This window comes from Bufo bufo, chromosome 6, assembly GCF_905171765.1.
Source record: "Bufo bufo chromosome 6, aBufBuf1.1, whole genome shotgun sequence".
Lineage (NCBI taxonomy): Eukaryota > Metazoa > Chordata > Amphibia > Anura > Bufonidae > Bufo > Bufo bufo.
The window spans coordinates 355,510,632-355,537,793 of NC_053394.1; the positions used below are offsets into that span (position 1 = coordinate 355,510,632).

Here is a 27,162-nt window from a genome sequence, read left to right on the forward strand (position 1 = left end):
GTTAGAGGGACTGCTCCCCACAGCATGCTGATACATCTACAAACAAGAAGATTTAAACATTTTTATTGTTTTCAAGCCGAAATATATCAGATCCAAAGTGTGCCCGTCTCCTAAAGTGATGCCATATTGCTAGGATATGGCATCGCTTTATGATCAGTGGGTATTGGGATCCCCACTAACACTGAGAATGAAGGAGCTGTAGGGAGTACTCTCGCCCCTGTTGTCCCCTGCACGGCTGCGCTCCGGGCCACCCGGCTGCACCCAGCCTCATTCACTTCAATGGAGCTGTGCAGCAGCAGATGGTCAAGCACCACTGTGCAGAGAAAGGCTGGGAGAGCGCCGCAGCGCTGTGTCCACTTCATTCTCAGGCATAGAGGGGGTCGGAACCCCCCAAGCTTCGTCTAATGTGTATCACCACCTCTAGGGAGTTGCATAAGTAGCAACAAATGCAACTCTCTCGAGTGTTAGGTAGGAAATTGGAGTCACTATACCTTTTCCGATATTTTGGCTTGATGACACCCTTAAGACCAATGCTGTTATTTTCTTAGATTAGATTTGACGGCACAGAAAATGGCGTTGGCCGACATTTCTGATACGCTTAGTCTTGCGGCAGATTACCAGCATGCCTTGGACACAGAATACACCCAGAGTTCATTAGATTTGCAGCAGATCCACCACCAAGTAATGGACAGCAAGACAGGAAAGGGAAATACTTGTCTCCCACCCTGAACCCCGGACACACGGAGCAGCCGTTACTCTGGGGAGGCTGCAGGCAGACAACACAAGATGTAACATTAATGACAGTATACATGAGACATTGCACTGAGGTAACAGTATTCTGCAGGGAACTGCATGACATGACAGCATCCAATAGGTACTGTACCACTGCCATCCAGCTGGATGCCATCTGATGCCCGTAATAGCTTTGTACCCATGGCTGACTACCATGGTATGCAGCAACATAAAGGCAGCAGCGACGCTCGGATTATTTAGACAGAGAAGCGGGCTGGAAGCAGAGTTATACATCATCTCTAGCGTGTTAAGAGACTGCAAACACCTTCACGTATGTGTGATGCGTGTTAATGCTGGCGCTTGTGCACGGCTTCTTTTTACCTGGCATGAAGACTGCTTGTCGTCGGGACATACAAGAGAGGAAATAACCGAGTCATTATACCCCAGCAGGGGGAAAAGATGGGAAATACTTCTTATTGATGGTGAACTGAAACTTGTATGAAGACGTAAATGATAGGGTTCAGGAAGGATAAACCACATGCAAGAGGTATTTTCATCTTGAGCATTAAAGGGGTATTCCAGTTACAATAAGTTATCCCCTATGCATTGGAACTGTTAGATCAGCGGGGGTCTGACCACTGGGACCCACCCAATAATGAGAATGGGCGTCCCATGTCCCCTGTTTAAATAGGGCGACAGTCAAGCAGGTGCACTGATGCTCCATCCAATCTCTATGAGACTGTCAGAGCGGCAGCTTGCATGCTTGACAACCATTCCATTCATACAGGGGGACACAGGACCTCAGTCATGGATCAGTGGAGGTCCCAGTGGTCAGACCCCCACCAATCTAACAGTTATCTCATATCTAATGAATAGGAACTAACTTGTTGTTACTGGAATACCCCTTTAAAGGGTTTCTATCACCTCATTTTGACATAATTAGCTATCAGACACTAGCGATCCGCTAGTGTCTGCTCTACCAAACAATGCTATTATAATACCTTTGTGTGCAGCCGTTTGCCTAAAAAACAAACTAATATTAATTATATAAATTAATATGCTAATGAGCCTCTAGATGCTATGGGGGCGTCTTTTCAGCACCTAGAGGCTCGGTCTACTCACACAAAATGCCGCCCAGCGCGTCCCTCCAGCCCGCCCATCTCCTCTTGAATGCCATCCTCCCTCTGAGCCAGCGGACGAATTCTCGCGCCTGAGCCAGCGGACGAATTCTCGCGCCTGCGCCGTGCGAGTCTGTATTCAGCGCAGGCGCAGTGAATGTCTGACCGCTCCCTGCACAGACATCTCCACTGCGCCTGCGCCGATGACCGAGATGTCTGTGCAGGCAGCGGCCAGACATTCACTGCGCCTGCGCCGAATACAGACGCGCACGGCGCAGGCGCGAGAATTCGTCCGCTGGCTCAGATGGAGGATGGCATTCAAGAGGAGATGGGCGGGCTTAACGGACGAGCGGGGCGGCATACAATGTGAGTAGACCGAGCCTCTAGGTGCTGAAAAGTCGCCCCCATAGCAGCTAGAGGCTCATTAGCATATTAATAAAAGTTTGTTTTTTAGGCAAACGGCTGCACACATAGGTATTATAATAGCATTGTTTGGTAGAGCAGACACTAGCGGATCGCTAGTGTCTGATAGCTAATTATGTCAAAACGAGGTGATAGAAACCCTTTAAGGCTCATGTACATACATGTTTTGCGACCCACAAATCGCGGATCCCCAAAACAAGTATTCCAGCAGAGTGTCTGCCGCCATTTTTTTTGTTACTCCTGCAGAAATATACTACACTTGGCTGCAAAACCGACAAGAATAGGACTTTTTTTTTCTACAGGGCCGTGGAACGGACATACGGATGCGCACAGCATCAGGTATTTATTGTACATTCTGTGGATATGCCACAAATGCTTAAGAGGAAATACCCCTTTAATTATATTTTCTGTGATGAGTAAGATCAAGGTATTCTAGTAATGGTGATAAACCCTGCTGGTCTTATATTCAGTGTGAACCTACACAAGTGGGCACAGAAATGAGCGAGCCTAGGAAAGGGCAGAGAATGTCATCAGATTAATGGGATAGAACGAGAAGGGTAGTATAGCTCATCGGGGACCTACATGCATAAGAGTTCAGCTCTGGCAAGGGATGGATCACCAGTCTCCTTAGTAGATATGCCAATCATTCCGACTATGCTGCCCAATCCTGCACAGAGGGATTTAAAGGGGTTGTCCAGGTTCAGAGCTGAACTCAGACATATCTCCTTCTTCACCCATGCTCCGATGTGCTCCCTTGCCCTGCGATGTATAGGGCAAAAGCTTTTTTGTTTACAAGCTTAGACTGCTAGTTGGAGGCTTCTGCCTAGCAGTGGTACCGGTGACATCACCGTCACTAATGGGTGGACTTTAGTGCTGCCCTAGCCTGTTTTACAGGCTAGGGCACCACTAAAGCACACCCATTAGGGCCAGTGACTTCTCCCGACTCACTGCTAGGCGGAAGCCTCCGCCTAGCAGAGACCTGGTACGTCCCCGGATCTACTGAAAAAGCCCTTGCTTTGCGCGATTTAGCACAGGGCAAGGGAGAGCATCAGAGAATGAAATGCTCCGATGCTCGACTCAGAGGGGCTGCCTGGGTGAAGAAGGGGATAAGTCACCTTTAAACCCGGACAACCCCTTTGACCACTAACTTCCCAGCATTGTAGATTTCCGGTCTGACCTGGTCTCTTGGCCGGTTTCTTGGTCGGAGTGTCCTTCCTCTTGTTTTGCACAGCGGGAGAATAAGGAACGCCAGAGGAAGAGCTGTTCTTTCGGAAATGCTCTTTGAGACCTTTAATAGATCGGTCCAGTTGGCTGGAGCGAATCTGGCAATATACATTCATGAAGTCTGGAAGAAGAATGAGACATAAATATATTTTTTTTATCATACACTCAAAACTGGAAAATATGACAGCAGTAAGTGGTGGTGTTATCCTAATTCCTCCACATCACAACCATAGGGCATATCCATCAGGGCAGCCTGACATGTGCTGTTCTGTGTGGTGTCAGCCCCATACAGTGCATATAATTATACTATCCAAAGCCTAAATATAAGTGGTACCTATAAACATAGGCTAAAGGACCTTTTACAAGGGCCGAGGATTGGGATAATTATTGTAAACGAGCGCTTGTATGAATGCTCAGTCCTGATAATTACCCTGTATAAAGGTGTCAGCAATCCCCTGCTCTTTCATCAAGTGATCGCATATTTTAGGAGGCACATAAAATCATTTGTTGGCAGCACGTAGTCCTGTGTAAACATGGATGTGCCACCAGCAAACAATAAATCTGTATTTTTTGATGAACGATCGATGCGGAAGGGATAATTGCTGCAGGTAAATGCATCTCTACCTCAGAACAACCATTAGGTTTTAAAACATTAATCTAACAGACATTGTAGGAAGAAAAAGAAAAAAATAATCACCTAAAAATGTCAAGGGTCACTATACACAGAACCATTTCCTCACCTTGGTTCCTCCCGTATTCCACCAACCACTGAGAGATGCGTATAACGTCCTGCAGGATCCCCTCTGGAAGGTGCTCCAGCACCCCTTCCTCCTGTCCCTCAATCTCCTCATCTGTACCGATCAGGTCCAGGATAAGAATAGGAGGAACCGGCTTACTGTGCCTCTGCAGGAGGTTCCGGAACTCGCCGTCCAGGGAATCTTTACCTTTTTCAAATAGCGATTTCTGCAAAGGTTAGCAAGCTGTGTCACCAGTACAGAAAAAAGTTCAATAGTAACTAAACTTTTGAATACATTTTTTGTTAACATGTCCCTAATGCCATAATAATACTTTTTCTAATATACTTTATTAATGTTTTTTGTATTTTTATTACATTCTTCCCTCCCTAAAGCGCACGTACTGTGCTCTTAAAATCTACTTTTCTCCACACCACTGACTTCTCAGCGGTGTACGGAGAACACATTTTCTCAATGAGGACACAACGCACCTGCCTGTGCACCCCGAGGTTTATTACATCCTGGTATAGCACATGGGTACCCTGTAACAATGTGCTATGCCAGGATTAGCTGAGCAGAGTGGGCTCCTGCTTGTGCCTGCTTCACTAAGCTAAGAGTCAGCTCTTAGCTTATCCTCTAAATAGGCCATCAGTATCTGATCAGTGGAGGTCCGACACCCTGTTCGAGAAGGCACCGGCGCTCACAGTTCACCAGCTTCTTTCAGCTCACCAAGCACAATGTCGTACATAGCAGAGTCTCTTTCACGTCAATGGGGCTAAGCTGTGCCTAGGCCATGTGACCAATAATAGAAAAATTGCAGCACACAGTTTTTCTTGTTGCTTATTAAATTTTAATTTTTATCACATGATCAAAATTCCAGTGCAAATTTCACAGCTTTAATGTATAGAAGAAAATGACCAGACGTTTCGGCCTGTCACGGCCTTCTTCAGTGGTCTTAAATCTACAAAAATAATAATGTATATTTGTATGAGTCACAAAATACATGCATCGAGATCTTGGTTAGGTGAAAAAAATTGTAAGAGAAAATTTTAGTATATACATGTACATTGAACATAGGGGAAGAAATTATATACAAAGAGCATAATATAAAAACAATTGACAGTTTGTTGCAATCTGAGAGTGAACACGATGTTGCCAGCGATTATGGTTTGAATCAATAGAATTTAAAACGGTGCTATAGGTAAAAAGGGGTTTGTGCATGTAATACATTCTCTGTTATAAAGAGTGGACGGCCAGCCTGCGTACCTGACACGCAGATGGAACGCACGCACGCTCCACCAGCGTCACGTGACCCGGATACACCTCGTGACCAATAGAGTAGTGGCGTCCTTCGCCACTTTAAAAGGCGCTCAGCCAGCGTGCGTCCGGTGCATCCAGCGCAATACCCCCTGAAACACAGCACCTAAGGTAATTACAGGATCTTAACCCGGTGTTTGTTTTCTACAATATGAGGTCCAATATTATGTTTTTCTATGCTTGATTAGGTTGCTCAGGATATACCCGGCAGTAGTATTATCTATCGTATGATCTTTCTATAATGGTCAAACTATTTGCACCCAGGGGGCTGCCCAGCCGATGACACAATGCACTGACCCCATATATTCATATATACACATACTCTATATGATCCCCTGACCCACTAGGTGGATCATTAATCCTACATGTCTGGTCACTAGTGCAAATGTGTCCTAGGTTGGGCGATATCCCATGTGTGCAATTATGGCACTGGAATGTATTACATGCACAAACCTATTTACCTATAGCACCGTTTTAAATTCTATTGATTCAAACCATAATCGCTAGCAACATTGTGTTCACTCTCAGATTGCAACAAACTGTCAATTGTTTTTATATTATGCTCTTTGTATATAATTTCTTCCCCTATGTTCAATGTACATGTATATACAAAAATTCTCTCTTACAATTTTTTTCACCTAACCAAGATCTCGATGCATGTATTTTGTGACTCATACAAATATACATTATTATTTTTGTAGATTTAAGACCACTGAAGAAGGCCGTGACAGGCCGAAACCTCTGGTCATTTTCTTCTATACATTAAAGCTGTGAAATTTGCACTGGAATTTTGATCATGTGATAAAAATTAAAATTTAATAAGCAACAAGAAAAACTGTGTGCTGCAATTTTTCTATTATTGGAGTGTGACTAAACAAGTCCTTGCAGGCACCAGTGAACCAAAACGGAGTGCGGTACTCCAAAACTCAACACTGTAGGCCATGTGACCGACGTTGCCTAGGAAAAGCCGCAAGAAAGCCGTGCCGCTACTAGGTCATCAGTAAAAAGGTCTCAGAAAAGGAGATTTTTGTATAACTTACCAGTAAAATCTCTTTCTCGCTCTTCATTGGGGGACACAGGAACCGTGGGTATAGCTATGTCCTCTAGGAGGCGTTGACACTAGATAAAGCTGTTAGCTCCTCCCCTGGCAGCTATACCCCCTCCAGCCTGGAGAGAGAGCTTCAGTTTGTGTACAAGCAGTAGGAGAAAAGCAAGCCAACTAAGAAAAAATATGGGACACCAACCATGTCGAAAACCCAATGGGGTTCCAACCAGAACAGCCACAACTATGGTCAAACAACAATACTGGGTGGGTGCTTTGTCCCCCAATGAAGAGCGAGATAGAGATTTTACTGGTAAGTTATACAAAAATCTCCTTTTCTCACCCATATTCATTGGGGACACAGGAACCGTGGGACGTCCACAAGCAGTCCAAAGGGAGGGAAAAAACCACAGCCCCATGGAAACATCGTCCCTGGAGGCATCTAGGAAACTGCCGCCTGCAAGACCAAGTGGCCCAAGTCAGCGTCCGCCGATGCATAAGTATGCACCTTGTAAAATCTTGTAAAGGTATGTAAGGAGGAGCAAGTAGCCGCCTTACACAACTGTGCAACCGAAGTGCGATTCCTCCGAGCCCAAGATGCGCCCACCGCTCTGGTGGAGTGAGCCGTGACACCTAAGGGCGGAACTCTGTCTCGGGCGCGGTAAGCCTCCGCAATCACAGCCCGAAACCAACGTGCGATGGTCACCTTGGAGGCCGCCAACCCTCTGCGAGGACCCTCCGGAATGACAAAAAGGGAGTCCGTACGGCGGAAGGGAGCGGAGGATGCTAAATAGATCCTAAGAGCTCTGACAACATCTCAGTGATGCAACTCCCGTTCCTTAGGGTGCGAGGAGAGGGAAGGACAATCTCCTCGTTCATATGGAAGTTGGAGACCACCTTCGGAAGAAAGGAAGGAACAGGCCGGAGAACCGCTTTATCCTTATGAAGAACCAGGAAGGGTTCTCTACAAGAAAGGGCCGCCAACTCAGACACCCGTCTGATGGAAGTAATAGCCACAAGGAAAACCACCTTCCAGGACAGGAGTCGGAGAGAAATCTCCCGTAGAGGCTCAAAGGGGGAAGCCTGGAGCTCTAGGAGGACTAAATTCAGATCCCAAGGTGGCAACGGAGGACGGTACGGAGGAACCGTATGTGCCACTCCCTGAAGAAAAGTCCTTACAGGCCCGAGGGGGGCCAGAGGGTGATGGAAAAAAAATAGAAAGCGCCGAGACCTGACCCTTCAAAGAGCTAAGGCTCAAACCAAGGTCCAACCCTGATTGAAGAAAGGACAGGATCGCGGGGAGAGAAAAACGAAGAGGAGGAATGGTTCGGTTTTCACAGAAACCCAGGAAGGACCTCCAGGTCCTGTAATAGATCCTGGAAGAAGCAGGCTTCCTAGCCTGAATCATAGTGCGGATAACATCCACCTGAAAAACCTCTTCGCTTTAGAATGGCGGTCTCAATGGCCACTCCGTCAAACGAAGAGACCTTAAATGCTGATGGAAGACCGGTCCCTGCGAAAGCAGGTCGTCTCTGAGCGGCAGAGACCAAGGGACGTCTCCCAGAAAAAGAACGAGGTCTGCATACCACGCGCGACGGGGCCAATCTGGGGGGATGAGGATCGTCGGAATGCCCTCTGTAACGGATCACCTGGCACCCCGACTGAGTACCTCCGTTGACGGATGCTCCTAGCGTTTTCCTGAGGTTTCCAAGCACTCTGGCAGACACCACAATCACCGAACCGAAGAAGCATATAAATCCTCTCAAGCATATGAATGCTGTAGACAGTTGAATAGGAAACCATACGAATAGGTTTACACTCCTAGCAGTCAAACTGGGACAGCATGCAATAAATCCTCCCCCAAGAATGAGACAACACTTCACCTTGAGGGTTAAAACAGGAACTGACTTTATTTAGACACAGCACACCTACTTTAAACCCCCCAACAGCGTCATTTACATACAATAGGGCACCTAGGAGGACTCTGGTACAAGGAAGGGTGGGGCCAGACAATAGCAAGGGCTGATGGGAGATTGAGGAGGGACAGAGCAGCTGGTTTAAACTGGTCTCCCAGTGTCCCTGCGACAAACACATTGCTGGGGAAACAATGGGACAGGAAAAAGGGGGAGGAGAAGAGGCACAGAACAGCCATGCCTGTAACATAGCAAACATTACAGCCAGAGCAAGATATATACAGTCCACAACACACAGCAATACAATTTAACCGAACCCATAATAACACACATAATATTTAAGACAGCCTGAATGCAATCTGCTACACAGTCCCAAAGGGCAACGCTCCCAAAAGTCATAACATGTCCACGGATGGCCCCCCAAAGGGCCAGTAGCAGCAATATACAATACCACATGCCCAAATTGCATTTAACGTACAAATTCACCAGGGGCCATAGTCAGTAGGTAGGAGGCGGGTAGCCAGGCCTCTCCAATGCCCAGTGGGGAGGCGAGTTCCGCCACACTCTCCATCCTGATTTTCCGTAGAACCCTGGGCAGGAGGGGAAACACATAAAGGAGGGAGAACCCCTGCCAAGAGGAGATCAGAGCGTCCGCGCCGTAAGCTTCTGGATCCCTTGCGCGGGAAAGGAAGGTTGGAAGTTTCCGATTGAGCCTTGAGGCCATCAAGTCAACGTCGGGGCGACCCCATCGGAGACAGACCGCCTCGAATACTTCCGGGTGGAGGGACCACTCGCCCAGATCTATCGTGGTCCTGCTGAGGAAATCCGCAGTCCAGTTTTCCACCCCCGGGATGTAGATCGCTGAAATTGCCAATACATGGGCTTCCGCCAACCGTAAGATCTCGGCAGATTCCCGCATCACCGCGAGGCTGCGTGTACCCCCCTGGTGGTTGATGTACGCGACAGCCGTGGCATGGTCCGACTGGATTCTGACTGGGCGCCCCTTCAAGAGGTGGGTCCAGTGCCGGAGGGACAGAAGAATCGCCCTAAGTTCCAGGACATTGATCGGGAGCTTGGACTCTGACCGAGACCATGTGCCTTGGACTGTCCTGGGAGGGAATACTCCTCCCCAACCCAGGAGACTGGCGTCGGTGGTAACAACCGTCCAGGAGATCGGAAGGAAGGACCTTCCCTGGACTGGAACAGACAGCCACCAACAAAGGGACGACCGCACCTGAGGAGAGAGGCGGATGGGATAGTCCAGACTCTCTTTGTCCCAGGAGGACAGGATCGCTCTCTGGAACATGCGAGAGTGGAACTGGGCAAAGGGAATCGCCTCGAAACAGGCGACCATCTTCCCTAACGTCCTCATGCAGAGCCGAATGGACGGAAGTCTGCAGTCGAGAAGTCTCCTCACGGAACTGTGCAAGGCCAGTTGCTTGTCCAGGGGAAGGCTAACCCGTGCCATGGCCGTGTCCGTGTCCAGAAGCATACCCAGGAAGACCAATTGCCTGGAGGGCGTCAGAGATGACTTCTGCAGGTTGACCAACACCTGAAACGCGCCAGAGCTTCTGGCGTGATCTGTAAGCTGTTGGATGCCTGAGCAAAGTAAGGGGCTTTGATGAGAATGTCGTCCAGATAAGGCATAAGGAAGATGCCTCTGGAACGGAGCAGGGCGAGAAGAGGGACCAGAATCTTTGTGAAGACCCGAGGCGCAGTTGCCAGCCCGAACGGGAGGGCGACAAACTGGTAATGACAGTTTCCTATCGCGAACCTCAGGAAGCGCTGGTGACTCCGCGCGATGGGGACGTGGAGGTATGCATCTTGAATATCTATGGCCGAAAGGAATTCCCCCTGCTCTAAAGAAGCAATTACAGAACGAAGGGATTCCATCCGAAAATGCTGAAGGCGAAGGAACTTGTTTAGCAGTTTGAAGTCCAGGATCGGACGCGCCGAGCCCTCCTTTTTGGGAACCACGAAAAGGTTCGAATAGAACCCCTTGAACCTCTCTGCTGGGGAAGCGGGAGAGATGACTCCCCAGTCCAGGAGGGACTGAATGGCCTGGGAGAAGGCAGCTGCCCGCTCGGGGTCCTGTGGAAGACGGGATTGAAAAAACCTGTCTGGGGGAAGGGACAGGAACTCAATCAGGTATCCCGAGGATACAATTTCGAGCGCCCAGGCGTCGGACACGTGGGTCCGCCAGACGTCCTGGAAGAGGAGGAGGTGGCCCCCCACCCGGTTGGGCGGGGGTGCACCTTCAGGCTGAGGCCTGCTTAGCCGCAGGGGGTCGAGCGGCCTGAGGTCTGGGACGCCAGGAGGGCTGTGCCCGAAAGGACGGCTTCTTGCGTCGATCCTGTGAAGGAAAGCCGCCGCCCCCAGCGGAGAAACTCACTGCGGGGCGGGAACTAGCAAATCTACGAAAAAGTCTACCACGTGAGGAACCTGACCTAACGTGAGAGGTCCACTTGGCCCTAGGCTGTGGAAGATTTCGTCCAGCCGAGAACCAAAGAGACGGGTGCCAGCAAAGGGGAGACCGACCAAAGAATGCTTAGAAGTCGCGTCCGCTGCCCACACCTTCAGCCACAGCTCGCGGCGTAAGGTGACTGCAAGCGCCGAAGAGCGCGCAATGAGGGCGCCAGCGTCCAGGGACGCCTCGCAGAGGAACTTCCCTGCCTGAATGATCAGCTGCGCCAAGGATCGGAGGTCCTGAGCAGGGACCTCGGATACTAAGTCCTGTTCCAGCTGGCTGCCCCACTCGGAAATTGCCTTTGCCACCCATGCGGAGGCGAACACTGGCCTGAGGGCTGACCCCGTGGCTGCAAAAATGGACTTCGTCAAGAATTCCATCCGACGATCTTCAGCGGACTGGAGAGAGGATCCATCAGCTATCGGAATAGCGGTATTTTTGGCTAGCCGTGCTACGGGTGGGTCCACCTTAGGAGGGGATATCCACGTGGAAACACAGTCCGCTGGAAAAGGATATAGGACGTTCAGTTTTTTGGGGGCGTAAAAACGCATATCTGGGTGATCCCAAGCTTGGGAAACCACTGCCGAAAAATCCTTATGGCGAGGAAACACCTTTGAGTCCTGTTGCGGACGGAAGAAGGACACCCCCTGCTGGTCAGTGGGGGGGGGGGGGGTCGTCCTGCACCCGGATGGCAGCAATGAGGCTATCCACAGTGGAGGCCAACTTAGAAGACTGCTCCGCATCGAAATCCAAATCCAATACCCAATCTCACTATCGGACGGCACTTCTCCAGGAGAAGAAAACCCAGAGTGAGACCGTACACGTGGTGAAGAGGGAGATGCGTCAGAGGAAGAAATCTGGCGTATTCTAGGACGCTTTTGTGAATGCCGTGCGCTGACGGAATCACCGGGAGGAAGAGACCTCGGGGGGGGGGGTCGTCTGAGCCGGAAACTCTGGAGGGTGCATCTGCAGTATGCGTCGTTGGCGGATTCTCAACTAAGTGACCCACTATAGATAGGGTGGATTGGGAGATTTGAGCGTTGAGAGAGCGTTTTGGCCCAGTCGGGTAACTCAGATGCCAGAGGGGGAGCAGCGGTATGGGCTGAAGGGGGGGATGGGGGGGCCCTGCCTGAGCATCTGACAAGCAGTGCAGACCGAATCCTGTTGCCCGCCAGAGAATTTAACCTGACATAAAGAGCAGGCATAGTGAATAGCCACTGGCCGCAGAAGAACCCCAGGTGGATCAGACATGGCGAAAACCGCAAGATATCAAAGATATCAGAGGCTGGAGGGATACAGTGACCTGAGGAGGGGGGGGGGGGGGGGGGGGGGACAGCTCTTACCAGGACCAGAGATGTAGACAGAGAGAGAGAGACCGGAAACTGGCCGAGCGCTGTGGCGGGAAGATAGGCCCCTCCCCCTCGGGTCCTGCATCCCTCCAGAGAGCCGCTCTTATGCGTGCGCTCATTAACCCCCATTTGTAGAAATCGCTCTTCTGTAGCGATCCCCCTGTCCCCCTGCTCTGCTAAGGCAGCGCTATTAATATGCGTCCGCCAGATCCGTGAAGAACAGGATCACTGTGAGCCTGAGCCGCTGTAAGCCGACTGCCTGCGAGAGCGGCCCATGTCTGTGCCCCAGCGCTACAGCACTACTCCACCAAGGCAGCCGACCGTTCAGGGAGGCACATGAGGTGGTAAAAAGCAAAGTCACAGCCCAGTGTGTGGCCCAGAGTGGATACATGCAGCCTGCAGAGGCAGTTGACTGACAGTCTGGGGGCGACGGGCGGGCGGAACGAGGCTCTACTTAACTGTCCAGCCGCCATCTTCACCCTTCCTGGTCCAGCAGGGTCACCCCTTCAGCCACTGGCACCGAAGTGGCAGGAAGCTGGAATTAAGGGACTTGGACGGGTGACCCCTTGGCTAGCGGGATGCAGGGGAGCGAGGCTGCCCTGGTCCACCTTGTCTTCTTGTGGGGGGAGGAGGCAGCATGGCGAACCAACGCTGGCGTGCTCCCTCCGGGAGAACAGGGAGGCAAGGCATCCACTGTTTCCCACCAAAAAAATAAATAAAATAAAACTAAAATAAAAATTCTTCAGGAGCAGGGAGGTCTTGCCTCCTATTGACACTAGAAAAAACTGAAGCTCTCTCTCCAGGCTGGAGGGGGTATAGCTGCCAGGGGAGGAGCTAACAGCTTTTACTAGTGTCAACGCCTCCTAGAGGACATAGCTATACCACGGTTCCTGTGTCCCCCAATGAATATGGGCGAGAAAACTCCTTTAACCACTTCACACCCGGGCCATTTGCCCCCTTCCTGACAGAGCCTAATTTTGCAAATCTGACATGTGTCACTTTATGTGGTAATAGCTTTGGAACACTTTTACTTATCCAAGCCATTCTGAGATTGTTTTCTCGTGACACATTGTACTTCATGACAGTCATAAATTTGAGTCGATATATTTCACATTTATAAAATAATCCAAAATTTACCAAAAATTTAGAAACATTCACAATTTTCAAAATTTCTGATTTCTCTGCTTTTAAAACAGACAGTGATAAAATATTTATTACTTAACATTCCCCATATGTCTCCTTTATGTTGGCATCATTTTTTGTAAATGTCATTTTATTTTCTTAGGACGTTAGAAGGCTTAGAATTTTAGAAGCAATTCCAAAACCCACATTTTAAGGACCAGTTCAGGTCTGAAGTCACTTTGTGAGGCTTACATAGTAGAAACCCCCCATAAATTACCCTATTGTACAAACTACGCCCCCTCAAGTTACACAAAACTGATTTTACAAACTTTGTTAACCCTTTAGGTGTTCCACAAGAATTAAAGTAAAAAGGAGATGAAGTTTCAAAATGTCACTTTTTTGGCATATTTTACATTTTAATCCATTTTTTTTCTTTAACACATCGAGGGTTAACAGCCGAACAAAACTCAATATTTAGTACCCCGATTCTGCTGTTTACAGAAACACCCCACATGTGGTCGTAAACTGATGTAACGGCACACGGCAGGGAGCAGAAGAAAAGGAATGCTGTATGGTTTTTGAAAGGCATATTTTGCTGAACTGGTTTTTAGCTGCTGTGTCCCATTTGAAGCCCACCTGATGCACCCCTACAGTAGAAACTTCCAAAAAGTGACCCCATTTTGGAAACTAGGGGATAAGGTGCCAGTTTTATTGGTACTATTTCAGGGTACATATGATTTTTAATTGCTCTATATTAATTTTTTTTGTAAAGCAAGGTAACCAAAAAAATTGCACTGTTTTTATTTTTTACAACATTCATCTGACAGGGTAGATCATCTGCTATTTTTATAGAGCAGTTTGTTACGGACACAATGATATCAAATATGTCTACTTTCTTTGTTGTTTTTTTTCAGTTTTACATAATAAAGCATTTTTGAAAAAAAATTATGTTTTTGTGTCTATATTTTATGAACGTCATATTTTTTTAAATTTTCTGTCAATTGTCTTGTGCAGGGGCTCGTTTTTTGCAGGAAGGGTTGACGTTTTTATTTGTACCATTTTTGGGTACATATGATTTTTTGATCATTTATTATGTGGCTTTTTTGGCACTGTTTTTATTTTTTTACGGTGTTCACCTGAGGGGTTAGGTCATGTGATATTTTATAATGCTGGTTGTTACGGACGCGGCGATATCTAATATGTATATTATTATTTTTTATTTCACTTTAACACAATAATAGCATTTTTTAAACAAAAAATTATGTTTTAAAGTCTCCATGTTCTGAGAGCTATAGTTCTTTTTATTTCTTGAGCGATTTTCTTATGTAGGGGCTCATCTTTTGCGGGATGAAGTGACTGTTTTATTTGTACCATGTTGTGGGACATAGCCCTTTTTGATCACCTGGAGTTGCACTTTTTGTGATGTAAAATGACAAAAATTGCTTTTTTTAACAGTTTTTATTTTAGTTTTTTATGGTGTTTATTGGACTGGGTGGATCATGTGATATATTTATAGAGCCGGCCGTTACAGACGCAGCAATACCAAATATGTCTATTTTATTTTATTTTTTCTATTTTTAACATTTTATTATTATTTTTTACATGTGAAACCTTTTTTATTTTTATTTCCCACTTTGCGTTCCCCACGTCTCCTCACGGAACTGTGCAAGGCCAGTTGCTTGTCCAGGGGAAGGCTAACCCGTGCCATGGCCGTGTCAGTGTCCAGAAGCATACCCAGGAAGACCAATTGCCTGGAGGGCGTCAGAGATGACTTCTGCAGGTTGACCAACCACCTGAAACGCGCCAGGGCTTCTAGCGTGATCTGTAAGCTGTTGGATGCCTGAGCAAAGTAAGGGGCTTTGATGAGAATGTCGTCCAGATAAGGCATAAGGAAGATGCCTCTGGAACGGAGCAGGGCGAGAAGAGGGACCAGAATCTTTGTGAAGACCCGAGGCGCAGTTGCCAGCCCGAACGGGAGGGCGACAAACTGGTAATGACAGTTTCCTATCGCGAACCTCAGGAAGCGCTGGTGACCATAAATGACCCTATTGTACAAACTACGCCCCCTCAAGTTACACAAAACTGATTTTACAAACTTTGTTAACCCTTTAGGTGTTCCACAAGAATTAAAGTAAAAAGGAGATGAAGTTTCAAAATGTCACTTTTTTGGCATATTTTACATTTTAATCCATTTTTTTTCTTTAACACATCGAGGGTTAACAGCCGAACAAAACTCAATATTTAGTACCCCGATTCTGCTGTTTACAGAAACACCCCACATGTGGTCGTAAACTGATGTAACGGCACACGGCAGGGAGCAGAAGAAAAGGAATGCTGTATGGTTTTTGAAAGGCAGATTTTGCTGAACTGGTTTTTAGCTGCCGTGTCCCATTTGAAGCCCACCTGATGCACCCCTACAGTAGAAACTTCCAAAAAGTGACCCCATTTTGGAAACTAGGGGCTAAGGTGCCAGTTTTATTGGTACTATTTCAGGGTACATATGATTTTTAATTGCTCTATATTAATTTTTTTTGTAAAGCAAGGTAACCAAAATGTAAAATGACAAAAATTGCTTTTTTTAACAGTTTTTATTTTAGTTTTTTATGGTGTTTATTGGACTGGGTGGATCATGTGATATATTTATAGAGCCGGCCGTTACAGACGCAGCAATACCAAATATGTCTATTTTATTTAATTTTTTTCTATTTTTAACATTTTATTATTATTTTTTACATGTGAAACCTTTTTTTATTTTTATTTCCCACTTTGCGTTCCCCATAAGGTCATACAAGACCTCTGGGGGACATTTAACTTCACTTGTTTATTTTTTTACTATTTCTCCTTGAGCGCTGTGTATACAGTGATTTAGAAGGCAGGGACACCTAGGAACTGTCTTTGCCTTCTCTCTGGGTTGCCCTGCTGTCACTGACAGCGGCCCCCCGCTCGGCAGCTGTACGATTAGCGTGCAGCTGCCATCTCTGAATAGACATTCAAGAACATCCACCCATATGACGTTTATATCCTATAGGCGGATGTGAAGTGGTTAAAGTGATTTATTTTCCTCGCCAACGAACTTCAGATAATTTACAAGCTCTTGATCATGATAAAGCGTTAGAAAACTCAGAAACTGAGTTAGGGCCCTTGCACACGACCATATGCCCTCCGAGATTTACGGTCCGTGAGCGGGCCATATGTCCTGGAGCGGCATTGAGCATGCGCACAGCATCATAGATTACAATAATGCTATTCACGTTGGGCCGCCCTTGGGGCTATTGTCCCGCACTATATGATCATATGAGTGCAGGACAATAGCCCCGCGGGCGGCCCGACATGCACAGCATCATTGTAATCTATGATGCTGTGTGCTCCCGATCAATGCCGCTCCGCGACATATGGCCCGCTCACGGACCGTATATCTCGAAGGGCATAGGGTCGTGTGCAAGGGCCCTTAGAGATATATTGCTTGGTGGGGTCCATGCAGGCACATGGACAGCTAAAGCAGCTGTGACGATCCATCAAACAAGGCTCCATATCTCAGCCTCCCATACTCTCGTTACTGCGATATTGTGGGTTACTACAGTCACATCTGATCTATGCTTTATAGGGTTTCCCCAAAATTTGTTCAAATTTGGCAGGGAACTTTTTAAAACTAAAAAAAAAACAAAAAAAAAAAAATTACTTTTAAAATATTCTGTGCCACCGCTCTGGTCCCCACTGGGCCTGTAGTAAAGGGGTCACATTCAACAAGGCCAGTGACGGGATGCAGCCGTCACTGGAAAGATGTATGACACAGATGTATAACCCCTGTGGGCCCAGTGGAGATTTAAGCAGCAACGAGGGACCGGCAGGACATTTTAAAGGGGAATACGAGTTTTGTTTTCCTGCTCCTGATGAATTTTAACACCTCTTGGAGAACCCCTTTAATATGTAGTTCTCTCCCTAGAATAAATTTGTGCATCATCACTGGACTAGGACAAATCTATTACCATCTTGCCCTCTGTGGGGGTCCTATTCGTGCCGCATAACCCCTAAAAAAAATGAAAATGAAAAGAGGAGCTGTCACCTCTCCTGAGTTGTCCGTTTTAGTAACTTATTGGTATGCCACACAAAATGACAATTCTTGCATCTTTTCTTATAACCGTACGTGGTGTCATGCCTCTACTATTCCTGCTAGAAGTTTATGAATGAAGTTAAAACTGGGCGTTACCAGGACAGGTGTGTCCCTGCGCAGTTTAAAGCGCCCTGACTGGATAGTGTCAGACTGTACAGAGACCCCGTCCCCCCCACCAGGAGAGGAGAGGTGACAGCACCTCTTTTAGCACAATACTGCAAGCACACGCCTAAGGGGGTCAGCTGCACTTGACGTACCACTCGGTTTAGCTCAGGGCTGTCTGGATTGTTGTCTTGAAAATATTCTACTGCCTTCTGAATTTTGGCGATACAGCTAAGGTATTCCTCTAGTCGTCCTGATGGTCTGAGGAAAAATAAAAAAAAGGGAAAATATTACATACAATGTAAACTTAGATGAGCAAGGGAAGCGAATGAGCGCAACAAGGGGTTCACCAGTAGGGAGAGCGGGATACTTATTTTTTGGTCATGTATACATTTGACTATATGTATATATTTGTAGAGATCGGTGAATAGGGTTCACACTCACATTTTACTACACAGCAGAAAAGACGAGTGACAACGACTAAGCTGTTTGCCACATTTTCATTATAATTTATGAAGGAACGGAGTATCTAAGTGGCTTTGATAGGTTGGCTTCACATCACGTATTATGCCTCCATTTGACATATACATTAGAAAAAAAAGGATACAAAAACGTAGCACACCACGTTTTTATATCCTGCAGAGTCCGGTAAAAAAATTTTTTTTTTACAATAGAACTCTATGGTGAACGGATGCCACTGAATTGCATCAGACGTTTTTGTATACGTTTTTGTATACGTTAAATGGCTGGGAAAAACGTGATGTGAACCCAGCCTTATTGCCATTGGTTGCTTTTAGTTTTTTTCGTGTCCTGTAGTCAAAAAAATTGCCGTCCAAATACTAACTCACTAGCAAGCTTGCGTTGGGACTTACACAGTCCAACAGACGCAGAGCAGCAGTGTAAAGTACAGGGAAAGCACAGAGCAATACCATGAACCCCTGGTAAGAGCAGGTACACTTTCCATAGCTCAACTGCAATTAGTGATCCTAATCTAGAGCTAAAAAGTGGTCATACTCGATAGAAAATTAAATGAAAATGAAAATCAGGTAAGGATCACCCCTTGGCGCTGGCTTGTATGACATTTTTTTTATTTTTTATTTGGGGGTGCAAGACAATACAAAAAAGAGGTAGATATATGCGAGAAAGAATCATCCCCTGAGACCAGGGGCAATGCTATGGCTATGACATGAGTGCTCTGTGGCCTAAGACCCAATCATTGCTTCCCTTATCACATGGTCACCATCTTCACCCTCAGCTCCACCGGTCAGATTCAGAGGCTGCAAGACAGTGGTGACATAGGTTCATAGCCTTAGAGGGGAAAACAAATGAACCAGAAAAGACAAGAAGCTAACCTCCCTCTATGCACTAAAAATCAGACCTAAAGAGCACAAGTAATGTCCTTAAATGTTGGGTCTCAACATTTATAGGATAGGCCATAAATGTCCAATAGGTACAGGTCCCCACTCTGGGATCTGCTCCTATCTCAAGAGCGGGACCCCGACGTGAATGAAGAGCACACTGCAAGTGCCTGGCTCTCTCCATTAACTGCTAAGTGTGAGCAGCTTGGGTGTTCCTCTCAGAAGACCCTGGTCCACTTCTTACCCGTCTTTGATGACCTTTTCTGTTTCTGTGGCCACATGGTAATAACTAATCACGTGATCGAGGCAGGAAAGAGTGCTGTCCACATTCTCCTGCAGCCGCTGTAGCGTCTCTGTTTGCTTGTGGACGGGGATGATGGAATTTTCCAACTTCATAAGTCGGCTCTCGAAGGAAGAAAGGATGGACACCTGCGAGAGAAGAAGAAGCTGTGATAACTGGCCATGTCACTGAAGGCCCGCACCTTCTGGGATAAGTCACAAATTGAATGGAATTAGTTATTCTTCACAGATAGGTTACAGAGGTCAGCTTAAAGGGGCTGTTCATTTATAGGTGATAAGTACCTGTTCAGAGAGGGTCCGACCACTCAGATCTCCACTGATCCTAAGAACGAGGCTTCCATGTTTTCTGTAGAATGGAGCGGCGGTCAAGCATATGAAATGCCACTCCATACACACCCTACGAGAGTGCCGGAAAACTCGATTTTTGTCATTGGGGGGACACAGTCTTGACCTTGGGTATTGCCACTAGGAGGCGACACTAAGCAAAAAAAGTGACCCCGGAGATGGGTCATCCTGAAGAACCAGAAGGACCCATCTAGGAGAACCAGTAATGTACATACAGGGTGGGAGCTGTGTCCCCCAATGAACGGAAGAGAAACAGATTCTACATTAAGTACAAAAATCGAGTTTTCTCATCCGTATCATTGGGGGACACAGTCTTGACCTTGGGACGTTTCAGAGCAGTCCCCAGGATGGGTCATAAACAAATAAGCCATCCGGCCAATCCGAGGACCGCTTTCTGCAAAACTCTATGTCCCAGAGAAGCGTCAGAAGATGCAAAGGTGTGCACTCTGTAAAATTTGAAAAAGTGTGACCAGGCAGCCACCCTGCACCCCTGAAAGGCCGAAGCCCTATAATGTACTGCCCAACCATTGCCTGAGCAGAATGAGCAGTAACCCGGAAAGGTGGACCCCGGCCACTGAAGCGGTACGCTTCCACCATGGCCAAACGAATCTATCAGGAAATGGAAACTTTGGAGACAGCCAGCCCTCGTCTCGGTCCCTCCGGAATGACGAATAATGAATCCGTCCGTCGGAAAGAGGACGTCTGAAACAGAGAGATGCAAATCCAAACCAGATGCCTGCTGATGATGAAGGGCAACCGACAGGCAATAGCCACTAGATCCAACACCCTACGGATGGAAAAGACTGCCACCAAAAAGGCCACCTTGCAGGACAGTAAGCAAAGGGACACCTGCTGCAATGGTTCAAACTGAGAGGACTGAAGAGCACTGAGCACCAGATTAAGGTCCCAAGGATTCAACGGAAGCCAGTAAGGGGGCGCACACACCATACCGGAGTGCCAGAAAAGAAGAACACTCCAACGGGACCATGACAAAAAAATCAGGGCTAGAGAACCTGGACCAGCACCACTCGCGCAGGCCAATGGCTATGAACACTAGCCGAGCAAGCAGTAACAGTATGTGGAGAAAGTGCAACTACTCGCCCTACGAAAGGAGAGAAGTAGAGAAGGCTAATGCGGCTCAGTAGGGAACCAGCATCTAGGGGTGACAACAAGGACAGTATGACCGCTCTACCCGGGGAGGGGAGACATGAAAACAATACACATATGTGAATAAGTGCATACCCAAAACCACACGGAGGCAACGCTGATGCTGTCACCGATGCCTGTAAAGGCTCGAAGCCCGTGCCCTAGAAATCGGCAGGTTATACCATGCACCGAAAGCCGTACTAATACCTACGAGAAGTGAGCAACCCCACCAGCTGAAACCTGTCATGGTATGGGCAAATGACCGCACTATAGGGAATACGAATACCTGACAGCCAGCGCCTTTAGGAACCCCATACATATAAGGCCTGGAGGATCTATCGCACCTGGTGATGGCAGAACATGAGCACAGTGCCACCTGTGAGAAGGAAACGTAGGCACAATCACAGCTACAACTAGCGAGAAGGTTCCACCCCTAGAAGGGAGACGATGAACAGAAATACTCCCCCTGGGACGGAGTCCCACAGCAGGGGCACGGAACAAGAGTACCCATAAAATCTATGGCCAGTGCAAGGCTGCCTCATAGGAGGGAGGCAATAGCCCAACTATGGTTTCCAGGACCAGAGGAGAGGCTCCCCCTGAGAATGAGGACAAACAGCAGTAAACACCCAGAATATGGTGCTAGCGTCATCCTTCAATTGAGGGGCAAGGAAACTGACAAGCAACACATCTGCTCCATCTACTGACAGAGAATGGATGTCGATCGTGGAGTCCACAGCCTGTCAGCTACCGTCCCACCTAAGAAAGATGGAAAATGCGATAGAGCATCACTCCGCTGACTGAAGAGGAAAACCTGACACAATGTTTGGTAGTGTAAGCACTACTGGCTGTGCAACTTCTCCACCAATAGAAGGAGGGTAATGCTACCGGATCTACAGTGCAGGACGTGCAACAGGACGTATGGTATCCAGCGGAAGTGCAGTTACCCGCCCAATGAAGGAGGGTAATGCAATAGCCTGTATAGGAACCGGTGGTAGAGCAACTACTCTATACAAAGAGGGCAATACCACAAAATGTACAGTATACAGAGTAACTGCAAATACTCCTATTACGGAAGGAGAGGAATGCTAGCGGAAGCATAGGATCCAGTGATAGTGCAACTTCCCCCGCCATGGAAGGAGGGTAGTGCTACAGGACTTCTGGTATCCCGTGGTGGTGTAAATAGTCCGCCTATGGAAGGAGAACAATGCTACCTGATGTACAGGAGCCCACCGAAGGTGCCAATACTCTGCCTAAAAATGTGCAAACACTTCGTCCTTTAAAAAAAAAGGGAGGGTAATGCTACCGGCCGAACGGCACCCACTGGAATGGCAATTACTCCGCCCATGAGAGGAGGGTAAAGCTACCGGCTGTACCGTGTCCAGAGTTAGTGGCACTACTCTGCCTATGGAAAGAGAATAATGGAACGGACTGTACGGTACCCCATGGAAGTGCTATTACCCTGTCTATGGGAGGGTAATGGTACAGGCTATACAGTACCCAATGGAAATGCAAGTACTCCGCCTAAGAAGGAAGCGCAACGCTACCGACTGTACGGTATCCAGTGCAAATTACTCCGCCTATGAAAGAAGCGTAATGCAACAGGCAGTACAGCACCCAATGTAAATAATTACTCCACCTATGGAAGGAGGGTGATGCTATAAGCTGCACGGTATCCAGTGCAAAAGCAATTACTCCGCCTTATGAAAGGAGGTAATGCTACAGGCAGTACAGCACCCAGTAAGTGCAATTACTCTGCCTCTGGAAGGAGGTAATACTATAAGCTGCCCAGTATCCAGTGCAAGTGCAATTACTCCACCTATGGAAGGAGAGTAATGCTACAGCAGGCATGCTCAACCTGCGGCCCTCCAGCTGTTGTAAAACTACAACTCCCACCATGTCCTTCTGTAGGCTGATAGCTGTAGGCTATCCGGGAATGATAGGAGTTGTAGTTTTGCAACAGCTGGAGGGCCGCAGGTTGAGCATGCCTGTGCTACAGGCTGTACAGCATCCAGTGTAGGTGCAATTACACTGCCTAGGGAAGGAGGGTAATGCTACAGGCAGTACCACATCCAGTGTAAGTGCAATTACTCCGCCTATGGAAGGAGGGTAATGGTACAGGCAGTACAGCATCCAGTGTAAGTGCAATTACTCCGCCTATGGAAGGAGACAATACTACAGGCAGTACCACATCCAGTGTAAGTGCAATTACTCCGCCTATGGCAGGAGGCAATACTACAGGCAGTACAGCCTCCAGTGCAAGTGCAATTACTCTGCCTTTTTTACAGGCTGGCCGGTATCCAGTGCAAATGCAATTACTCCGCCTATGGAAGGAGGGTATGCTACCATGTAACAAACACTTTTTTTTGCTTAGTGTCGCCTCCTAGTGGCAATAGCTATACCCATGGTCAAGACTGTGTCCCCCAATAATACGGGTGAGAAATAACAATCTTCATCAGTCCGGTAGACTTTGAATGGAGAGCAGTGTCCATGTTCGACCACTGCTTCATTTAAAGAGGGGACACCCGTTCTTGTGATTGACAGGGGTAGCAGAATTTGGTCCGACACAATCTGACACTAATCACTGTCCACGGGATAATTTGTTGCCCTGGGACAACCCCTTTAAGATTATAATTAAAAGTGTTCTCCTGAAAAAAACTTTTCCTGTAAATGTGACAAAATAAAAAATAAATAAAATAACCATTACTCACCTGATAAATCCCTTGTTGTTCTGCTCGTCTCCACTGGTCTTTGTTTACTTTGCGGCATGCCCTAAGGCTGTATGTATTACACACCCCAGCGTGGCAGACGACTGTAGGATGGGAAGCGTTCCCTCCCGGCGATCGCCTGCTCGCTATTACATGCGGCGATCTCCTCCGCAGCATAGGGAGGAGCGATGGCATATTTGGATTGCCTGATGATCGAGAGTGAGTGAGACAAAGAGTGTCCCCAATAACCGTGGCATCCATTATGCCCAGGGACTGGCATGTGAGCAGTCAACGAGCGGCAGAGCGGTCTGCGACTACTTCAGCAGGACTCCCACCCTTATCAGAGACCAGACCACACTCTATCGGGAGCCTGCAAGACAACATGGAGGCATCTAACATCTCCTGTCTCGATGGACTACATCATGGCTCCAGTGACTGTCTACTACTGAGGCAATGAGTCCTTGTACAGAACTGGAGAGGCTGGCAGAGGGGCTGTGAGGTGCCAGGGCTGATTCACACAACAGAGCAGAGATCTGAGCCTGACCTTGCTGCACATCTGCAGAGTCAATGGGTCACTCAGTTTCAGTAAAACTTTTGATATGTCATAGAGGCATATCAAAGGTCTTGATCGGTGGGGGGGGGGGGTCTGTCTGAGTGCCGAGACCCCCGCCAATCTCTATAATGGGGAGAAAGATGTGCTCACGTATCACGCTCTCTCTCCTTACTACAAGTCTATAGGCCTGTCTCGATTCTGTCTCCTGCAGCGAGGAGAGACAGCGCGATATGCGATTGCGTCTCTCTCCCCTTTATAGTGATCGGTCGGGGTCTCAGCACTCAGACGCCCACCGATGAAAACTTTTGATATGTCACATTCAATGGAGTTAATCTACGTGTGGCCGCCCACCATAGTACGTTCTTGCATCCACTACGCACATTTCAAATCTGCGCTGTATGAACTACAGCCTGAACGTGACGGTCATGCATTTTCTGGTACAGATTTTGCCACCGTGTACATATACCCTTAAAAAGGAAAAGAGGACCCGTCCCCTCTCCTGACAGGTCTGGTTTAGTAACTACTTGCATTCCCCATGTAATAACAATTCTGGAGCATCTGTTCTTATGTCTGTATGTTGTGTCATTCCTTTATTATTTCTACTAGAAATTATTTTTAAAAAAATCCGGCAACTTGACGTAAGGGTACAGATGGGTGTTACCAGTTGGGGGGGGGGGGTGTCCCTGCACAGTCTGACACTGGCAGCACTCATTGGACAGAGTCAGACACACAATTTATTGGTAACACCAAGCAGTACCCTTACTGCAGACTGCTAGCAATTTATTTGTAAACTTCCAGCAGGAATAATACAGGAATGGCACAACATAGGTATAAGAATAGATGCTCCAGAATTGTTAATACATGGGGATGCATGTAGTTACTAAAACTGACAGGTCAGGAGAGGGGACAGGTCCTCTTTAAGGCCCCTTTAGGGCTCGTTCACACGAACGTATTTTGCGTTCCGTATACGGAACCATACATTTCAATGGGTCCGCAAAAGACAGCATTCTGTGTGCTGTCCGTATCCGTTGCTCCGTTCCCCCGTTCCCTAGCCCCGCAAACATGATGAGTCCTGTCCTATTCTTGTCTATTTTGCGGACAAGAATAGGCATTTCTATAATGGGCCGCCTATTCCGTTCTGCAAATTGCGGAAGGCACATGGGCGGCATCCGTTTTTTTTGCGGACCGCAAAAAACGGCACGGTCGTGTGAACAAGCCCTTACACTGAGAGATGAGGCTGGCGGTTGTTGGAAGGGGGCGTTCCTTCCTGGCAATTGCCTGCTCGTCAGTGGAGACCATATTTACATGCAGCGATCTCCTCCACAGCATGGGGGGGGGGGGAGGTAATCACTAATGCCATCGCTCATCCCCGTACAGAATCACTGTGTAGATGCACAATCTGCTGCCGGCAAGCCATGATTTAGGTGACCGCATGAAAGATCCGACTACATGATGAACAATTGTTTTGCTAACGAGTAATGGTACAAACGTCCTTCAGTGATAATCCGCCCGAACATCAGGCAGTGTAAAGGGGGCTTCTGGCTACATTCACACATGGCAGATTTGCTGCAGAGCCTTTGGAGACCGTTCCATCTTGCAGAAATCCATGCAGAAACCCCCCCTGGGGCTCCAGGACACTGGCCTCGATTCACACGTCTGGTTTTCTCCACGGATCGTCGGTCTGTTCACGGCAAATCGCGCCGTGCACCAGTGAGAGCCATTTTTTCGTGCGTTCAAGCAAATGGGTGTGCGAGAAAAGCAAGGAGCACACAGGCGCCACCCGATTCTGCACACGTCTATGACGGCCATACTGGGCACTCACCATATTGTTGGTCAGCTGGTCGCTCTTATCCAGACTCTCTTTGATGAAGGTCAGCATTTCCTCTTCCTGCAATAAAGGTCAGAAGACACGGTTAGCTGTACACTAATCCCACCACTATAGGCTGTGGCCCCACAGCCAGCTGTCAACTTGTTCTTACATTTCAAGGAGGAATAACAGAGGTACAGAATGTCACCAACTGGGGAGGGCAGTTCACCATAATGAGGGTCACAGTAAATATTAGGGGTTATGGATGTGAAAATCCTGCAGGACAATGCAAGTCAAGGGGCCCTACTGGACAGGGAAAGGTTGTCCTGGCCGCGCATGCGCACTGAGTGAAGCTCGCTGCAGCGCCATCCTCTGCTCGACGGAGGTGTATGCAGCCGCACGCATCACCTGCTTCAGCTTCTCCTCTATCTCCCTCTTCCTGGAGGACGCGTCCTCGTTGGGGATCATCGCGTCAGATTATTATCCGATATGTCAGAGACAGGAGCGCAGGACGTCCCCTCCACCCTTCCTGACACACAAGGACCCGATGACGTCACGATCACATGACCGTTACGTCAGCGCGTCATGTGACCGCGCAGGTTAGACGCTCCAAACAGGGAACGGGAGGGACTGAGGAGGAAAATAATGGTTGTGTCTAAACTCCAGACACCAAACGGACCTGGTCCTTTTGCAGTATGGGAAATAGCCAGCCCTCTAAGAGCCGTCTAAACTCCATGCACGGTACGGACCTGTTAGCCCCCTAGTGGACGGGTCCGGAACAGAGCTAGTGTTTAGCCAGCTCACATTGATTTTGCTAAACTCCATACGGAACTATGATGGGATTTAGCAGATGCAAAGTGAATTGGCTAAACTCCATACTCCGTAAGGACCTTCTTAACCCTTTGTGGTATGTGATCCATTACAATTAATTTTGCCAAATAAAGTTGAACAGATGAGTGGTAGAAAATCTCTTTTTTAATTTTTAATCCTTATAAGGCCTCCTGCAGAAGACCGGATGGTTTTGCGTTCCGTTTTAAAAGGATCCGCTTTAAAAAAAAAATTTGTTTCAGTACTGTCTCAGTTTCCGTTACGTTTTTCCGTTTGGTTTGCGTTTTTTGAGGAACTTAAACAAGGCATATACAGTAATTACATTCTAAAGTTCGGCTAGGCATAACATTTTCAATAGACGGTTCCGCCAAAAATTGAACAAATACGGAAAACATATGGATGCATTCTGTATCCGTTCATCTTACAGCCCCATTGACTTGAATGGAGCCACGGGACATGATTTGCG

The 27,162-nt window shown here is 47.6% G+C and overlaps 1 protein-coding gene across 8 annotated transcripts in view; it reads right to left on the bottom strand.

Moving 5' to 3' along the window:
- EXOC7 (exocyst complex component 7) overlaps positions 1-26,414 on the bottom strand; it is a 69,967-nt gene extending 43,553 nt beyond the window's left edge. For 3 of the 8 annotated variants that reach the window (XM_040434662.1, XM_040434659.1, XM_040434665.1), the window contains exons 1-7: positions 26,277-26,414; positions 25,884-25,949; positions 19,257-19,441; positions 17,810-17,915; positions 4,238-4,460; positions 3,451-3,618; positions 1,114-1,125 (exon numbers count right to left, since the gene is read on the bottom strand). In XM_040434662.1, the coding sequence (XP_040290596.1) occupies positions 1,114-1,125; positions 3,451-3,618; positions 4,238-4,460; positions 17,810-17,915; positions 19,257-19,441; positions 25,884-25,949; positions 26,277-26,336 (820 nt within the window). In that variant the 5' untranslated portion in view covers positions 26,337-26,414. Of the gene's footprint in view, positions 1-1,113; positions 1,129-3,450; positions 3,619-4,237; positions 4,461-17,809; positions 17,916-19,256; positions 19,442-25,883; positions 25,950-26,276 lie in introns of all 8 variants that reach the window. The other 5 variants (XM_040434663.1, XM_040434660.1, XM_040434664.1 and 2 more) reach the window with 2 other exon arrangements.
- Positions 26,415-27,162: the final 748 nt, after the last annotated feature.